The sequence below is a fragment of the Camelus dromedarius genome, chromosome 27 (genome assembly GCF_036321535.1).
Source record: "Camelus dromedarius isolate mCamDro1 chromosome 27, mCamDro1.pat, whole genome shotgun sequence".
In the NCBI taxonomy this organism is placed as follows: domain Eukaryota; kingdom Metazoa; phylum Chordata; class Mammalia; order Artiodactyla; family Camelidae; genus Camelus; species Camelus dromedarius.
This window is the reverse complement of record NC_087462.1, coordinates 5651913-5669765: the sequence shown is the minus strand read 5'-3', so window position 1 is coordinate 5669765 and position 17853 is coordinate 5651913. Positions and strand designations below refer to the sequence as shown.

At 58.5% G+C, this 17853-nt stretch overlaps 1 protein-coding gene and 1 non-coding gene across 2 annotated transcripts; one reads left to right on the top strand and one right to left on the bottom strand.

Annotated features, from left to right (window-relative positions):
* Positions 1–1753: 1753 nt before the first annotated feature.
* ZNF653 (zinc finger protein 653) lies at positions 1754–17725 on the bottom strand. Its single transcript, XM_031437188.2, has 9 exons — positions 17334–17725; positions 12961–13004; positions 10745–10960; positions 5203–5814; positions 4888–5068; positions 4675–4786; positions 3399–3513; positions 2427–2526; positions 1754–2180 (listed from the first exon to the last, which is right to left on the bottom strand). Exons 1-9 carry the CDS (start codon positions 17630–17632, stop codon positions 2003–2005), a joined length of 1857 nt encoding a protein of 618 aa, XP_031293048.1. The 5' UTR covers positions 17633–17725; the 3' UTR covers positions 1754–2002.
* TRNAG-ACC (transfer RNA glycine (anticodon ACC)) lies at positions 14719–14791 on the top strand. The gene has a single exon. It is a non-coding gene; the product is annotated as a tRNA-Gly (tRNA).
* Positions 17726–17853: the final 128 nt, after the last annotated feature.

Sequence of the window (17853 nt, the reverse complement as noted above, 5' to 3'; positions counted from 1 at the left end):
GACGATTCTGCCATGTAAATACTGGCTTCCCCGGCTCGTGATTGGTCGGCCTCTGGAGTCGCGCTCTCTCTGCAAGCCGGGACCTGGCCTTTCACTCAGGCGATAGGGGATGGCGTCTCCTTTGGTGCGCGGGCGTTAAGTGCATGTTTTTGTAGGGGCGGCCACCAGGCGCTAGGAGGTATTCCCGCTAGAGCACTAGGGGCACCTTCGAGTGAGGCTTCAGCACCACAGACAGCGGTCCGACGGCCAGGTCCAGGGCGCTGCGGGCAGGGTCGCCCGGGTCCCCCAACCTGAGAGTCACAGCCCAAAATCTATCCTCGTCTCTGCACGCCCTTTTAGGCTGCAGACTGTCCGAGAGTGCCATCAAACCCAGTGAAGAGTGCCTAATTTGACCAATCAGGGATGGCCTTCGAGAGGACCAATTGCGGGAAGATGCCTTCGAGATTGAGCCAATGGGAGCGCGCGCAGTAGAGAGCGCTGCCACGCCGACGGAAAGGCAAGGCCAATCATAATGGCCCGCGCAATCTGGGCGGCGGTGATGCGGGTCCCCGGTTGGCTCCTGTTGGGTTTGCCCGGGCGACCTGGCTGCCGACCCCGGGGACCCCAAGCAATGGCTTGTTCTCCACCCCGCGTTCCTCCTGGCTCCTGTGGGATCGGAAACCGTGCCTGTGACGGGAAAGGGGCCCCTTCTGGGCGGGCAGACCCGGCTGCAGTTCCCATGGAAACTGCTGGCTTCTGGTTGTGCGGGGAGAGCGAAGGGGACTTAGCCTTGAGGGAAGGCTCGCGGGGGCGGCCCCAGCAGAGGGACTCGCTCATCCTCGCCGACTCATCCGTCCCCAGCTGGAGTAGCCCCCGGTCCGAAGAATGAAATGAGGCCTAGCTGCGGCTCCGCCCCCACGAGCTGGTGAGGAGCCGGCGGGGCCAATCTGCGCGTGGCGCCACAGGGCTCCCCCGGGCACGTGCCCCGGCTCGCGGCTGCGGTTCCCCAGAGTCACGTGGCTACGGCCACCAGGGCCCATGAGGCTTGCGCGCCACCTGGCGGCCGCATGGCCTGGACTCGCTCCCCGACCCCTCTACCTGACAGCCCGCAGGAGGAGGAGGAAGCAGCAGCCTCAGCATCCTCCTCCGGGAAATGGGGCCAGGGCAGCAGCCCCGCCGCTGCCAGCTCCCCTCCCCTCCGCGGCTTCCTGTTCCAGGAACACGCTGAGCCCATTCTACCTCGGGGCTTTGGCACTGGCTGTTCCTTCGGCCTGGGATTTGCCTCCCCCGGCTTTCTTCAGGGAAGGAACCTCTTTGTCATTCTAGTTTATGCTCAAATGCCACCTCAGAGAGGCCCTCTCTGACCACCGACCCAAAAAGCATTCCCAGAAAATATTTTCCGCATGGTGCTTGTCACAGCTGTAGATGCCATACTTAGGGGTTTACTGATCATCTCCCCAACTGGTCCCTGAGCTCACTGAGGGTGGGAATGAGTATTCTATGAATGATCAGGAGAGGACGTTAGGATCCTGAGTCCTGGGAGATGTTCAGTAGCCTCCAAGGCCCCCAACGTTCCACACCTGACCCTGTAAGAGGGGGGAGTGTTTAGGGTTGCCAAGCCCAGGGGGCCCGAGGCAGTGCGGAGGTTAACAGGAAAGGCCGCTGTTCGCGTGTTGGGGCATCAGCCCCTGATCCGTTCTTGCTCAGGGAGGGACCAGCTTGAAGGCAGAGAGGGGCCCACCCTCCCCCAATCATCCAGGCCTAGGGGAAGGGCATCTCCTTTCTCACTCTTTAATCTCACTCTGCTCTCTTGACACAGTTCCAGCAGTGCAGCCCTCTGCGCCAGCTCCAGAAATCCGTGGGGTGGAGGGGCCCAGCCCCGGGGGCCCAGCCCTAGGGCGGGGCAGGGGCGCCTCCTTCCGGCCCGCGGTCCAGGCGGCCCCCGCGGCTGTCCCGGCCCTGGCAGGCTCGGGCTTGGTGTCCAATTGGACGAATAAATAGGGGCGGTCAGTGGTCGGGTGGATCAGGCCGGCTTGTGGTCCGGGTGGCTTTTGAGCGTGTGGAACTTGACGCTGTCTAGCTTCTCGAAGCGCTTCCCGCAGCGCTCGCACGTGAAGTTGTACTGCACCTCGGCCGTGTGCTTCTTCATGTGCCAGTTGAGCGACGCGCGCTGTCGGCACTGGTAGCCACAGATCTCGCACCTGCCGGGACGCCGGCGGGGAGGCACCGGGGGCGGGGTCAGAGCGGAAGGGGCCGCCTCGGTGGCGGGGCCCAACCACTAGGGCGGGACCGCACCCCGAAGAGGGAGGTGCCAGCCAGGGTGGGAGCGCTCAGGGAACCCTCGCAGAGGCAATGCTGGGTCGGAGCCCTCCCAAGGGAGTTGCCCCGTGCAGGTCCAGGCCGGGATGCCCTCCCTTCCAGCCCCTCACCGGAAGCCCGTCACTCACTGCAGAGGCGTCTCTCCTGTGTGCGTGCGCCGGTGTACCTCCAGGTGATTCTTCCTCTTGAAGGACTTGCCGCAGGTTTCGCAGGTGAATTCACGGACACCTGGAGGAGACGCAGAGCTGAGCACGCCGCCGTCGAGGGAGGGGGCTGTGGGGTCACTGGGGCACTGCAGGGATCCGGTGGTACGCAAAGCCTCTGAGCTCAGGCAGACTAAACCCCACACCCTCTGGGCGGACTATAATAATTAATCAGCTAAAACAAGGGCAACTACGGCCCGCATGAGGCTTGGAAGCTGCCCAGGAACGCGACTGGGCAGAGCTGGAACGCAAACTCGGATTCCTGAGGGGCAAAGGGTGCAAACAACCAAGCCAAAGTGGGCCTGAATTTCACCCTAATATTTCAAATATTGGTGCGATTTCACATAAATATCCAAAGTTCTGGCCTCTCAAAAACTCTGAAGCCGTTGCTTCCCATTGGGCACAGACACTACTGCCTCTACGACCTCCCCACCTCTGCCCCATCCAGCCCTGGTTCAAGGGAGTGCCTGGAGAAGATGAAACAGAGGTCCAGCCTCAAGTCTGCTCCCCTACCCCTGCCCACCTGGGGTGGTTCACTGTCCCCTACTCAGTCCTGGAACAGCTCCCACATGAGCATTGTTCGTGGGAGTGGGGAGGCCAGGGGCCAAGTTGGGTAAGAGACAGCCAGCCCCTGCCCAGCTCCACGTGCTTTATAATAGTAGGTGTCACTGGGACCCGTGTAGCTCCAACTTACTAACTACTGGGGAGGTGCCCACTGGGCACCAAATCAACTGCTTTACTTCTGCCTCTCACACCTGTCCTTGTGGTGGACATGGAAGAGGTTCGGAGAGGGCCAGTCCTGTGCTCGGGTTTCACCTTGCCTGCCCCAGCCCTGGCTCCCAGGCCCAGGCCCCTGTGCCCGCGGCTCAAGCTGCCAGCCCCGCCCCCCGGCCTGACCTGAGTGGATGATCATGTGCCGCCGCAGGTGGTTGGATAAATAGAACTTCTTGCCGCAGCCAGGGTGAGGACACACTTTGGTCTTCCCTTTCCGATGCACGAGGTTGACATGGTTCTGGGGGCAAGAGGGGAAGGAATGGGGCTGTGGGTGCCACCAGCCCACCTCTGCAGCTATCCCATTGGGAGGAACAGATGAAGGTTGGCTAGGGCTGGCCTCCCTGGAAGAGGGAAGAGGGGTGCCTTTGCCCTTGGGAGAGACTCCCAGCTCTGAGCTGGTGCCCAAGGGCACAACTGGGGTCAAACAGCAGTTTAACTGAGCACCTACTACAGCCAGACTCTGGCCTGGGGCATCAGTCAAACTTGTCATAACCCTGAGAAGGGGCCCAGCCATTAGCCCAGTTTGTGGATGGGGAAACCGAGGCTCTGGAGGCTTGGTCAATTACCTCCCCAGTATTTGACCCATCTCACAGGTGGGCAGTGGCAGGGCTAGGTCTGCAGTCCAGGGCTGTCAGCCCCACGGTGGCTCTTTGCACTGTGATGCTAAGCTGCCCCCAGGGGCTGGAGCAGGGAGCCCCCAAGTCATCCATTCCTTCATTCTTTCATTCTTTAACTCACTAGCCCGACTGGAGCTCCAGTGCCCAGCACCAGGCCTGGCACCTGCTAGGTGCTCAGCATGTGCTTAATGCAAAAGTGACTCGGCAAATTCAAAGTTCTTCTGATGCAGTGTCTTGTGCCAGGAGTGGGGACATGATAGAACTCTGTCTTTGCTCTCAGGACACCCTGTCCAGACTCCAGAGGGCCAACTGCAGGGATGTCCTGGTAGTGCACTGACCTGGGGCACACAGGCCCCGCAAGTCCTGGGGGATGAGGGTGGGCTTCCCAGTGGAGGGACGTCCTGAGTTGAGCTTAGAAAGGAAGCCTCCCAAACTGACAGGGTTGCTTGGGCAAAGACAGGAATTCCTGAGTTGAGGTGGCATGAAGAGGGGGAGTGTGTGGGGAACCACTCAGCCAGGACTGGGTAGCCAGCCGGGGTGTGCAGAGAGAGGCCATGGCTGGTTGAGGAGGCAGGATGGGTGGGCTAGAGAGCAGGGGGGTAAGGAACAGAGGTGATGCCTTCCTCTGTGGCTGATATCAGTGGGGGCTGGGTGGGTACTTGGGAGGCAGGCCATTGGCACCTGGAGGGTCTGGGTGGGGTCCTCCATGAGCCACAATGCCCAGACCCCCATGCCCAAGCAGCCAGGCACAGAAGCTGGCCCCGCTTAGGTGGTGGCCTCACCTGGAAGCTGCTTAGGGCCACATAGACCTGGCTGCAGCCCTCATAGGGGCAGTGGAACATCTCAAGCAGGCCATCAGCATCCATCACTCGTGACCGCTTGCTCCTCCGCCTCCTGGAGGGGAAGGGGCCCATGGCGTTGGGGCTCTGACACCAGGTGGGCTGCAGGCCCGAGGGCTGCTCCTCGTCCCTGCCCCCGCCCACCCCAGCACCCACTTCTCGGGCTCCTTGGGGATTTCATAGATGATGGCTGACATGTCGCTGCCGTCCAGCTCCTCCCCGTCCGCCTCTGCCTCCGGCTCTGCGCTCTCAGGCACCGTCGCGGCCAGCTCTCCCAGCTCTGGGGCCACCGGCTCCTCCTTCTCCTCCTTCTTGAGCACGTATAGGTCCTCCTTCTCTACGGGGGTGGACACAGGGTGGGCGTCCGTGGGGACGAAGGCTGTCGAGAAGCCTGCTCTGGGGCCACGCCTCGCCCTCCCCTTCCCAGGTCCCACCGCGGTGCCCACCCCGGTCTGGCGCGGCCCCCCAGACCTTTCTTGGTCTCAATGCCTGTCACAGCGGTGGTGTCCATGGTGCTGGGCTGACTGCCCTCGGGCTGTGTCTGAGTGTAGGCCGCCACACCCTCCATCATGGCGCAGGGTACCTCGTCGCCCAGGCCCCCTCCCGGGGCACCGTTGCCCGCTGCCACGTTGAGGTGGATGCCCTCGGCCGTGAGGGCATCGTAGCTGGGGCCGGCAATGATGATCACCTGTGAACCGGGCACCATGCCTGGCATGGGACAGCTGGCCACCACCTCACCCAGTGCCTCCTGGGGCACATTCTCAAAGAGGGTGCCAGGGCCCGGGCCCACTTGCACGGGCACTGGCACGCACACGACTGTCTCCAGGGCTTCGGGCCCGCTGCTGACTGGGTTGGGGCACAGAGGGGTGCCCTGCTCAGCCAGGCTCTCCACGTGCTGGACATCGAAGGGGATGTGCATGCCCTCCTGTGTGATAAGACCACTGCTGCCCGCCGGGCTGGTGGGGGTGACTGCCGCTGTTGCCACTGTAGCCTTGGCTGGCTGGCCCTCAGGGGGCTCCTCGGAGTCGGAGCCGGAGCCGGAACTGGATGAGCCATAGCTGCCAGCCACCAGGCCGTTGCCCACTGTGGTGACAGAGGAGAGGGGATGGTTACAGCTGAGGCGGCAGCAGGTGGTATTTGCTGGGAGGATCCCTGGGGCTGGGCATGGTGACTCTCCCTCTGCCATAAGCGCGGTCAGCTCTCAGGTCAGATTCTCCAAGTGCCCCTCTCCTCGGGACACTCTTCTGCCTCAGTCTCCAGACCCATGCTCTGGTTCCCTGGCTCCTCCCCAGTGGCTCCTTCTCAGCCTCCTTTGTTCTTACGGGCCTGAAACGCTCTCGTGGGGGCCTCTCTTCAGTGCTCCACTCAGCCCAGGGTATCGGCCTGGCTGGCTCCGTTAAATTGCACCCTCATTCTTCACCCCAGCCGGGTGTCCAACAATTCAATTTGGTCCTGACACGATCTATCTGGAGACAGCATCACACTCCACAGGGAAGAGAGCTCAGCCCCACAAGACTGCCCCCACTTCAGATGCCAGCCACAAGTCCTGGGTCACCCACACTCCCGGCTACAGCTTGGAGGTTCCCACAACCCCCTCCTCAGTGTTCATAATTTGCTAGAACTCAGAGCTCAAGCAAGTGCTCTACTTCTGGTTACAGCTGTATTATAAAGGATGCAACGCAGCCACAGCCGACGGAAGAGATGGCAGGGCAAGGTAACTGGGCGGTGGGGGCGGGGCGTGGAGCTGCTGTGCTGTCCACCGGCATGCCACCCTCCCAGCACCAGGTGTTCACCAACCCGGAAGCTCTTGGAACCTTGTTGTCTAAGAGTTTTCATAACCCCGTCTCTGGCCTCCATCCACACCTGGGGGCTGGGGGTCGGGCTGACAGCTTCCACTCTCTAACCAAGTATTTGGCCTTTCTGGTGACCAGCCCCCACCCTAGAACTATCTAGGGTCCCTGCCCTGAGTCACCTCATTAGACTCAGCTGTGTTTTGACCAGGCTCCTTACCAAAGGGGCTCATGAAAAATGAAAAGCATTCCTCTTACTCAGGAAGTTCCAAGGGTTTTAGGAGCTCTGTGCCAGGAACCAGGGACAAAGACCAAGTACAGGCATATCCCATTTTACTGTGCTTCGCAGACGCTGCACTGCTTACAAACTGAAGGTTTGTGGCAAACCTGCCTCGAGTGAGTCTTTTGGCATCATTTTTCCAACAGGATTTGCTCACTTCATGTCTCTATATCACATTGTGATAATTTGTAAGATATTTCAAACTTCTCCATTATTACTGTATTTGTTATGGTGACCTGTGATCGGTGATCTTTGATGTTACTATTGCAAAAAGATTAGACTCACTGTGGATCCAGATGATGATTGGCATTTATAGCAATAAAGTATTTTTAATTAAAAAAAAATGGGGCGGGGGGTAACTAGGTTTGTTTATTTTAATGGAGGTGGTGGGAATTGAACCCAGGACTTCATACATGCTAGGCATGCGCTCTACCACCGAGCTATACTCCTCCCCCTATAAAGTATTTTTAAACTAAGGTATGTACATTGACTTTTTAAATGCATGACGCTATTGCACACTTAACAGACCACAGTATAGTGCAAACATCACTTTTATATGCACTAGGAAACCAAAAAGTTTGTGGGACTCACTTTATTTCGATCTTTGCCTTATTGCAGTGGTCTGGAACCAAACCCGCAACATCTCCTAGGTCTGCCTGCATCTATTTTTATTGTACTGCCACCACCCATACCCTGGTGCCTCCTAGTGGACAGTTCTTGCCTGGACCTCCCACGGAGCTGCAGACTCCTGCCCCCTGCTGCCTCTTCTGCTGCCCCCGGTGGGGGTCTTACAGACATCTCAGACTCTGCTTGGCAACTCTGGGCTCTGAATCTTCCTTCAGAGAAAGACAGCACCGCTCACAGACATCCCCGTCTCAGCGGATAGCAGGCAGCTCTGCCTTTCCAACTGCTCAAGCCAACGTCCTGGGGCTCTCCTTGACCTCTCCCTTTCTCTCACACCCACTTCCAATCTGTCAGCACAACCTGTTGGCGGTGCTTTCAAAATATATCCCCAGGCTGATGGCTTCTCCTACCGCCCCCACACGCCCTGCTCACGGCCCCACCAGTCCCGTCGGGACCATGACGTCCTTCTTTCCGGGTTCCCTCCAACCATCTCTGTTCCTATCCTTACTCCCCCTACCCTAGTCTGTCCTCCCCTCTGTGGCCAGAGGGAGCCTGTGACCACCTGCTCAGGTCACATCCCTCTCTGACTGAGAATCTGCTCATGGCTTCCTGTGGAAGAAGACAGGCCAACTGCTCACCAAACCCCTGTCTCTTCCTCCTGACACCTGGGTGGATTACACGTCCCAGCATCCTTTGCCATTAGGTGTGGTGATATAGCTGAGTCCCAGTGGAATGTGAATGGAAGTGAGCTATGTTAGGTCAGGAGAGCTGGGATGCATCTGTTTCAGCAGCTGCAGAACTTACCTCAGTTAATGCCCTTCCCAATGCACTTGGCTTGGCAGCGAAAGCCCTCACCACAGCCACACAGCCCACACATCAGCCCTCGTCACTTCCTCTCCAGCCCCACTGACCCCCCTCCCACGCCCAGGGACACTGGGCAGGTTTCTGCCTCAGGGCCTTTGCACTTGCCTCTCACTCTGCTTGAGACACCTGCATGGGTTCCCTCCCGCACCTCCATCAGACCTGTCCTCAAATGGTATTTTTCAGGGAGGCCTCTGACCACCTTGTCTCAAATAGCACCATTTTCTCTCCTTTATTCCCCCCCCCCAATACTTACCACCTTCTGCCACACTCTAGGTTTTATTTGTTTTTATCATTTATTTTCTGCTTCCCCTCTAGACCATAAACTCCACAAGGATGGGGCTCCCTGTGCACTGGCCCCAGTGCTCAGGGTACCAGCTGCTTAGTACACATTGTGTGCATGTTTGCAAACATGAATGAATCCACACCCAAGGCTATGATGAAGGCCAAGGGGACTGACATCCTACCTAGACATTTGGTGCTCACGTCCACATACAGGGAGAAGCTGGGAGCAGGAAAGGTGAATGACTGTCCCTTAAGTTACACACTTGTGACACAGCTGGGGCACAATCTGGGTACAATGTGTCCTACACCCCCAGGGGCTCATGGAGCACAGGCTCTGAAGCCAGGTTGCCAGGTGGGATCCCGGTGCCCCCTCCTCCAGCTGCGTGAATAGGGGTGCCTGACAACCAATCTGGGCCTGGGGATAACCTGGCACCTACGCAGGGCTGTTTGGGGTATTTAATGAGTAAACAGGACGGCAGGACTTTCAGGAAGCAGCCTCTCAATGTCTTCCGTTATCCTTACTATCATACTGCGCCACCCTGGACTCACAGCCCTGGGGCGGCAGCCGGGGTAGGTTAGGGGGACTGCCCCTCTTTCTAACACCCTGTGATCTGCGGGGTGGATTGAACCCCCTGACTCCACCCTGAAGGAGGGGGCAGTTACCTAGTGAGTTGGGGGCATAGACAAGGCATGTGCCTGGATCCCAATTACAGCGTCCAGCTGTTAAGCCAGCACTGGACTTCTTTCCAGTTGATAATAATATTAAGGACAGAATTGGCTGTGCACCCAGTGGCCTCCCACTGTCCTGGTGGGAGGTCCTCTTCCTGAGTGAGAAACGGCAGGGCCGCCTTAGGCAGAGAGCTGGTAAGGGTGCTGCCAAGGGACCAGGGCTGGGACAGGCCCACAGCCACTTCCTCACAGCCCCCCAGAGCCCACAGCAGACCTGGCTAATTGATCCCAGCACTCATTCTGGAGAGCCCAGATCCAGAAGCCACTAGCATCAGGGTTGAGTTGGGCTGTAAGGGGATTCCTCTCGGTGCCACCTCCACCCCGGGCAGACCCAGCAGCCAATGGGCCAATCACATTACTTCCAGGGCTGCCTTGGTTTCCTCGACTGCCAAGTGGGGCTAATGACAGGGCTGTGGGGAGGACTCAGGGTGGTTGGGGGCAGGGCCTGGAGTTGGGAAGACAAGATGGCCAAGGGGCCGGCTGCCTGCTGGGAGCCTGGCTGACACATGACAGGGCAGCCGTTGGCCAGGGTGCCCACCCGGAACACCTCTTGCCCACGGCTTCCCCTCGGCCAGCTGGGATGCCACCTGCTCAGAGATGCCTGCCAGCGAGGGCTCAGCCCCAGTGACTGACCCCACCCTCAGCTCCTGCAGGGCACCTGGCAGTGGACCCCAGGCTCCTTCTGATGCCAAGCCCCCGAGGCAGGCGGGCAGCCCCCTCATCATCCATGGTGTCTCCTCTGTTCCCCCGCCAGCGCCCACTGGGCCTTCGTAAATGAGTCCTTCCCAGTCCTGAGCAGGCTGCCAGCTCCCACCAGACCAGTGTGGGTGGGATGACAGGAGAGGGGCTGGGGAGGGTGGGGCAATGGTGGGGAGAAAGAAAAGCGATGGAAACAGGGGTGAGATGGAGGACAGATGGGAGAGACAGTGGAGGGAAGAGAAAAAAGGAAGGAGATGGGAGAGAGGATGAAACAAAGAAAGCTGAGTGCAGGGGATGGGAACAAAAGAAAGCCCAAGAGTGGAGAATGGGGTGTAGAGAAACGAGAACAGGCTAGAGAGGAGAGAGGAGGATGCTGCCAGACACGGTCCGGAAACTGAGAAAGAGCCAGAGGAAGTGAAGGAGGATGAAGAGGCGAGGAGAGGACCGTGCCCACCCTCCCTCCAGATCCCAGGCCTGCCTGCGACTGACCTGGGCCCAGACGGGCAAATTGCCCCATGCCTCGGCTGTCCCTCCACAAAGTGGGGACAGCTCTCGGGCTCTGTAGGGACTCCGACACTGCAAGCCCATTAAGCACCAGTGCCGAGTGAGTTGCTGTGGGGTCTGAGACGCTGGCTTGGGCTGGTAGGGCCCAGGAGGGCAGGGAGCCCAGGTCAACACCCGACCCCGGAGGCTACAGAGCCCTAGACACCAGAGGCCACCGTGCGCCCTCACCCCGAAGACCCACCTTTGTCACTCTCGGGGTCCGAGTCGCTGAGCGGCTTCAGGGGTGAGTGCAGGTCTTGGAAGTAGCGGTGTCCGGCTTCGCACTGCCACACGGCCGTGGTGTACAGGCCGAAGGTGGGGTCCAGCTCGGCCAGGTGTGGCTCATAGGGGCAGCGGTGTTTGTGGTCCTCGTACCAGATCACCACGTTCTTCAGGCAGTTCACGTTGCGCCGCCGCCCTGCGCACACGGGGCCGGGGGCGTGAGGGGTGGGGCTCCGCCTGCCAGGGCAGCACGGCCCCCAGAACCACCCGGGGCTCTATGGCTCCCAGTGGCTGAGACACCCTCCTGAGTCCTGTCCACGCCTGTCCCCAGTTTACACATCAAGAAATTGAGGCTGGGAGATGCGAGACCCACCCTGGAGACAACAGAGACTGGCCAGAGACCGTCCTCGGGACCGTCCTCGCCAGATGAGTCAAGTCAGATAAACAACAAAGCCTGGGGCACAGCAGGTGCGCAACACGTGTTAGCTGCTCGTTAGGCTTGCAACCATCCTCATCAACTCCCCGTCTCCCGCCTGGACCAGCTCAGGCCCTCGGCCCGGCTCCCAGCTCTCACCCTTGCCCCCTGGCAGCCGACAGAGGGCGCCTCTGAACCCTCGAGTCAGGTCACACCCTTTGTCTGCTCAGAATCCACCACTGGGGATAAAAGCCAAAGTCCTCCCTGGGGCTTACTGGGCCCTCACTTCCCACCCTCCCCCCAATCACCCTGCTCTAGCAACAGGGCCTCCTGCCTGTTCCTCGGCCTTTCCCTCCTTGGCCACCCCTCCCCTTCCCTCCAGCCAACCCAACTCAGGGTCCTTTTTCTCCAGGTGGCACCTAGATATCATCTGTGGTTATTTGGTTCCTATATTACTGTCTCCCCCACCAGAACGTCAGCTCCCCAAGGGCAGGGACATTTATTTCCCTGTGTTGCTCCTCCTGCGTCCCCAGCGCTCACCCAGGGTCTGGCCCACACAGGTGCTGGATAAGGGGGTGCTGCCAGGGGGCAGGCTCAGTGGAACCGCACTGCCTGGATTAAAATCCCAGCTCTGCCACTTCCTAGCTGAGTGGTTCCAGGGAAGTGACTTGGCTTCTCTGAACCTCCGTTGTCCCTTCTGGGCAAAGGGAGAATAATGGTCCCCATTCCCTGAGGGCTGCTGGGGAGGAAAAACTGAAGGCATCCACAGAGCCCAGAACAGGACTGGGCACATTGATAACAAGGAATGGTGTCTGTGATACGTGTGATGATCCTGGTCCCGCGGCCGAGGGGGAGGAAGGTGGGCCCCTGACCTTCCAGCTGGGAGATGAAGAGGGGGCCCAGGAAAGGTCCTTGGACTGAGGGATGGTGCTGGGGGCCCCAACCAGTGATGACCACGGAGGACCATCAGCCCACCACTGCCTCCTTATCTTCCTCCCCACCTCTGGGATTGGGGGTCTCAGTCCTGGCTCGGTTTCCACCTCTGAGAACTGTGAGAAGGGAAGGGGCTCACTGTCACCAGACAGCTGTCCCTGGACCATGGGCCCTCACCCTGCTGGACGTGGCCTGAGACCTACAGCCCCAAAGTTCAGGGATCATGATGGGGGACACGTGCTCCAGCCCCAACCCTGACTGCCCACGCCTGGCTTCCCCCCGAGCCTGGCACACCACACACCCTTTAGGCCCAGGCACAAGCTGTTCCCTCTGCTCTGCCTGGCCCTCCCAGGCTGACTCCCACGCACTGGGCAGGAGAGCAGAGGCTCTAAGGGGACCACTCGGGAAACACACAGATCTGCATCTGCGGTCTAGTCTGGCTACTTTCTGGCTGTGCAGCCTGGGGCAGTGACTTGGCCTTTCCCCAAGAGGTGATGATGATAAGAGCCCTCCCCTACACCCCCTGCGCTGGGCACAGTACAGGCTCTGGTCCCCTCTGACATTCCTGCTCCAACCCTCCCCCTCTCCTAGGCCAGGGCAGGCCTCGTCTCTGGGCCCACGTCCCCCTCCTTCCTCACCAAGGCCCTGCTCGGTCTGTCCCCTAACTTTCCCAAGAGACTCTGGGCTCTGTGAGGGCAGGGGGACTGTCCCATCCCGCACAGTGCCTGGCACCGGGGGGCCCTCCATGAATGGTCCCTGAGAGCGCGAGCAAGGGATGGAAGGAGGGAACCAGCAACAAAGCCACTTACTCCCAACACCACCCCCACCCTGGCTGCAGCCCCACTTACTTTTCTTTCGCTTTGGCTTTTTGGGGACTTGCTCCCAAGGCTTCCTGTAACAGAGAGAGGCAGTGGGGAGTGAACGCGGGGCATGACTGGTGTTGCTGAGAGGCTACAACTGCCAGAGCCGAATGTTAGCTTCTGCTTCCCTGGGCGGCCTGCTCTCCTTCCCACGCCCCTTTCCTTGGGCTCGCTGCTGCACTGACGGCAGCCCCAGCAGGTGGGTCTACATCACCACCCACCTCACAGAGCGGGAAGCTGAGGCTCAGAGGGTGAGGCTGCCTGGTCAGGGTCCCATGGCCAGGGAGTGGATTAATCAAGAGGAAGCTTATGGGGTGGGGGTGCTGATCTAATCAAGGGAGCCCTTAAAAGGGCCCTGCTGAAGTCAAAGACTGGGGGCTGAAAATGTGGGGGGCCTGTGAGGGGCCAGGACCTGAGAACGGCCTCCTGGAGCTCAGAGCGGTGCCAGCTGATGGCCAGCAAGACAGCAGGGACCTCGACCGTACAACCCCCAGGACATGGATTCTGCCAAATCTCTCAGCAAATCTAGAAGAAGGTCTCTCCCTAGGGGAGCCTCTAGATGAAGATGCAGCGAGCTGATCCCTTGATTTCAGCCTTGTGAGACCCTGAGCTGAGGATCCAGCTAAAATGTGCTGGACTCCTGACCTGCAGAAATGTAAGATAATAAATTTGTGTGGGTTGAAACCACTAAGTCTATGATCATTGGTTACAGAACATGGAACATTCATGGAGTCGGCCTCGGACGACCCCATCCAAGGTCCTATGGATCTTGCCCTAGAGGCTGGCCCAGAGCCCTGGGGAGATGGTCAGCCTCAGTCTGGGGGGGCTGATGCTGCTAAGGACCTTGCCCCTGACCTTAACTGTCTGCTCTACAAGGGTCTTGTCCCTGCAGCCAGCTTAGGCCCAGAGGCCAGGCCATCATGTCCCCCTGCCTCCAGGGCCTTCCTCTCCTCCATCTCCCCTGGGCCCTTTCTGTAAGGGTGTTTTCACACCATGCTACAAACTGCTCTCATGGCCACCAGGGGCAGCCACCTTGCTCAGCCTGGCAGTAGTCGATCTGGTCCAAGACGGTCCAAGACCTGGGTTCGGACCTGTGTGCTCCGTCTACACGCAACCCCCACCCCACCCACCGACAATCTCCATCACCGCACCGACACCACTCTGGTTTCTCCACACTCGGCTCTCCTGCTTGGTCCTCTCCCCACACACCACCACTGCCCCAAGCCCCTCTGCAGCACCCCATGAAGGGGGTCTCACCAGCATCTCACATGCAAGCTGGCATCTGGCCCTTCCACCTCTCCCTTCTCAGTGAATGGCAACTGCAACTTTCCAGGTGCTCAGGCCCAAACCTGGGGGCATCTCTCATATCCACAGCCTTCGGGGAATGCTGCTGGCCCAAAGTTCAACGACTTCTCTCCATTTTCCCATGGCCCCGCCCAGGGCCACCCCCATCACTGTTCACATTGGACCAGCCTGCCTCCTTCCTGTCTCCCGGCTCCTGCCCTCCCCTCCCATGGTCTCAATGTAGGAATCTGTATGATTCTTTTGCTTTTCTTGTTAAGAGTTTAAGATGTAAACAGAAAAATTCAAACACACACAAAGTGAGAGAGAAAGGGAGAGTGAGCCTCCTTGAACCCATCACCTGATTTAACGACTGTCAGCTCTTGGCCAATGCAGACCTCACCCATTCCTCCCACCACACACATCATGGAGAGCACCTCTCTTAAAATCTAAGCCAGTTGTTGGGGAGGGTATAGCTCAGTGGTAGAGCATGTGCTTACCATGCACGAGGTCCTGGGTTCAATCCCCAGTGCCTCCATTAAAATAAACAAATAAAACTTAATTACCTACCCTCTCCAAAAAAAAGGACAAAACAAATAAAACCTAAGCCAGATATGTGATCTCTCTGTTCAAAATTCTGCTTTTAAGAAATGCAGAAAATCCTTTTCTGGGAGGAAAAGCCAGAACCACAGTCCTCCCTGCAGCCCACAAGCCCTTGTCACCTCCCTGTCCTAGTCTTCTCTCAGTCCTTTCCCTCACTCATTGTGCTCCAGATACACAGGCTTCCTCCCTGTTTCATGTACATACCAGCTAGGGTCCTGCCTCAGGACCTTTGGACCTGCTATTCCTTTGTCCTCGAACACTCTGCCCCTGGATATCTGCATGGCTCCCCCTGACCTCCTTCAGGTCTTTACTCAGATGATAACTTCTCAGTGTGGCCCACCATGACATTCTAACTAAACCTCTAACACACTCATGAATCCTCTTTCCCTATTTCCCTTTTGGTTTTCTTCCACAGCCCCCATGACTCTCTCACACACTACATATTATTATGTTTCCTGTCTGCAGTAGACAAGCCTTTGCACATGCTAGCCCCTCTGCCCTCTAAACGTCAGCTCCGTCAGGCGGTGATCTTTGTTTTGTTCATTGCTGTGCCCTTGGCATCTATACAAGTGCCTGGCACACAGTAGGTGCTGAATAAATGTTCATTAAACAAATAAATGGGGCGGAGAGTATAGCTCAGTGGTAGAACTCATGGTTGGCATGCACAAGGACCTGGGTTCAATCCCCAGTACTTTCATTAAAAAAAAAAAAACCCTAAACAAACAAACAAACAAATAAATAAATAAGTAAGAGGGCAACAGAAATTCCACTACTGACCATTGTTTCCCTTTGCCCACTGGCTGTTAGGAAGCTCCAAGGCAAATTCATAGCCCATTCACACTTCTTCACATCTCTTGAACCCCTCTGGTCAGGTTTTCACCTCACTGTGCCACACAACTGCCCTTGTCATGTCCCCTGTGACTTCTGCTTCAATTCAGCAGCACTGACCCAGGCCCCATTATGTTCCCTGTTTTTCTTTCTGTTTTCACCCTGATTTTCATTTCTGCCTTCCTGTCCATGTTTTACAGTCCTTGAACTGAAACCATTCCAGGTACCACACGTTATATAACTGAACAACTAGAATAACTGGCCCCCTATCTCTGGTCATGTCTACTGCCCACAGGAGACCCCTCGCTCAGATTAGTGTATTTTCCTGACTGCTCATGTGCCCCGGGGGTGAGTTTTGCCACCTACTGCCTGGGTTGTCTCAGTGTCCCAGCTCCAGTTCTGCAGGCCCACACAGCTCCAGCTCAGCCGAACGAGCTTCTGCAAATACCACTTTCAGCTTAAGAACCTCCAAGGGCTCCCAATGGCCAGTGGTTCTCAACTCCAGCTGTACATCAGGTCTCCCCGGAAGCTCTTCAGAAAAAAATAAACGGTCTGCAACTCCACCCAGAACAACTGAATCGGAAACTCCAATAGTAGGACACTGGCTTCAGGTTTTATAAGTGCTCAGCATTTTCTGCCCTGCTCTTGGGCATAAAAACCAGCCTGCCACCCTGGGGAGGGGGTGGGTACAATTCAGCAGGTTCTGGTTGATTCTTCGTCCTCAGAATCTCCCCCCAGAGAAACATGTGAACAGGTACAAGTGAAAACCAGGGCAGAACAAGGATTTTGTTGCAGCATTGCTTGCAGCAGGGAACAAACATCATCATAACAGCTAATACCTGGACTATTCATTAAGTGCCAGAAACTGTTCTAAGCCCTTTGCTGTATTTTAACTCATTTAATCATCACATCAACCTGTAAGATAAGAGAAAAATTCCATCCATGATGCTAGTTCTCAAGACCGAACTGAGATTCTGCAAAGGCCTCTGCCCTCCACCTGAGCAGCTACCTCGAGGTATCCTCTTCACCTGAGTCTCCCTGGGCATAGGTGCTCCCCAGGCGCCAAGAGGCTTAGGCGAATGCGATCTGGATTGTGAGGGGTCCTCTGGGAGGGTGGGGCCTAGGGTTGTGGGAATGGGGCCACACATAGTCACAGGTGGGGCACTGAAACCTCTTGAGGGGTAGGGTTGGATGGCCCGCGGTGTACAGTCACAGCCCCCGGCTATATTGTGGGAGTTTTAGGCGATAAGGCCTGTGAGAGGCCAGGAGCCAGCAGAGACCTCTGGCCATTGAAGCCTCAGGAGGCGGGGCCGCCCCTCCAGGGACCGGGCCGTTAGAAACCTTGGAGGTGAGGCCCGTACCAGGATTGGGCAGCCAGAGCTCTAGCGGGCGGGGCCAAGCGCCCAGGAGGCGGGTCGGGAGGCTGGGCACATCCTACGATTGGGCAGCCGGAGAGACGGGAGGCGGGGCCGCGAGCCAGGCGCATCCCAGGACCGGCAGTCAGAGACCCGGGCCGGCAGCCTGGGCGCTGGGCGGGGTTCACAGGTGCCAGGGGCGGGGCCTGGGTAGAGGGGGCGGGACCAGGCTCAGCGGGGGATGGGGGCGTCTCCTCCCTCATTCCCTCCCTCCCTCGGGCCGGGCCCCCTCACCCGTGGCGGCCGCTACGCTGGCCGCGCTCCAGTGAGATGAGGTAGGCGGCGAGCTTGGCGTCGCTCCAGCCGCTGCGGCGCCGCAAGTCCACCCAGGGCCCGTGCGCCTCGCCCAGGTACACGCGCCGCACGTCGTACTTCTTCCGGGACTCAAGCCGCCGCCGGGCCCGGTCCGACTCCGTGAGTCGTGGCCGGCCCCGCGCCTTGCGGCCCGCCGCGCCCTCCTCGGCGGCCGCCTCCCCGCCTGCACCCGCCTCAGCCTCCGCCTCCGCCTCGGGCTCCGGCGCCCGCTCCGCCATCCCCCCCTCCCTGGTTACCAGCCTCCCCCGTTGTTAGGAGCCCGGCCGGAAGTGGCGCGCATCTTCCGCGCCGACGGGAAATTTCTCATGGACTCTCACTGCCCCGCGGCGCCAAGAGGAGACCGAGAGCGGAAATTGCGCATGCGCAAAGCGTGTGCAACCCACTGTCCTTTTATTCCTTCTCTGTTAAACTTTGTAACTTCGCAGAGACGGAAGTGGGG

Coding starts and splice junctions, on each gene's coding strand:
- ZNF653 (XM_031437188.2), bottom strand. CDS start 17,632: ATGGCGGAGCGGGCGCCGGAGCCCGAGGCGGAGGCGGAGGCTGAGGCG. Junction 2,527..3,398: donor GCACATGATCATCCACTCAG/GTCAGGCCGGGG, acceptor CGTCTCCTCCAG/GTGTCCGTGAATTCACCTGC. Junction 2,181..2,426: donor ACAGGAGAGACGCCTCTGCA/GTGAGTGACGGG, acceptor GCGTCCCGGCAG/GTGCGAGATCTGTGGCTACC.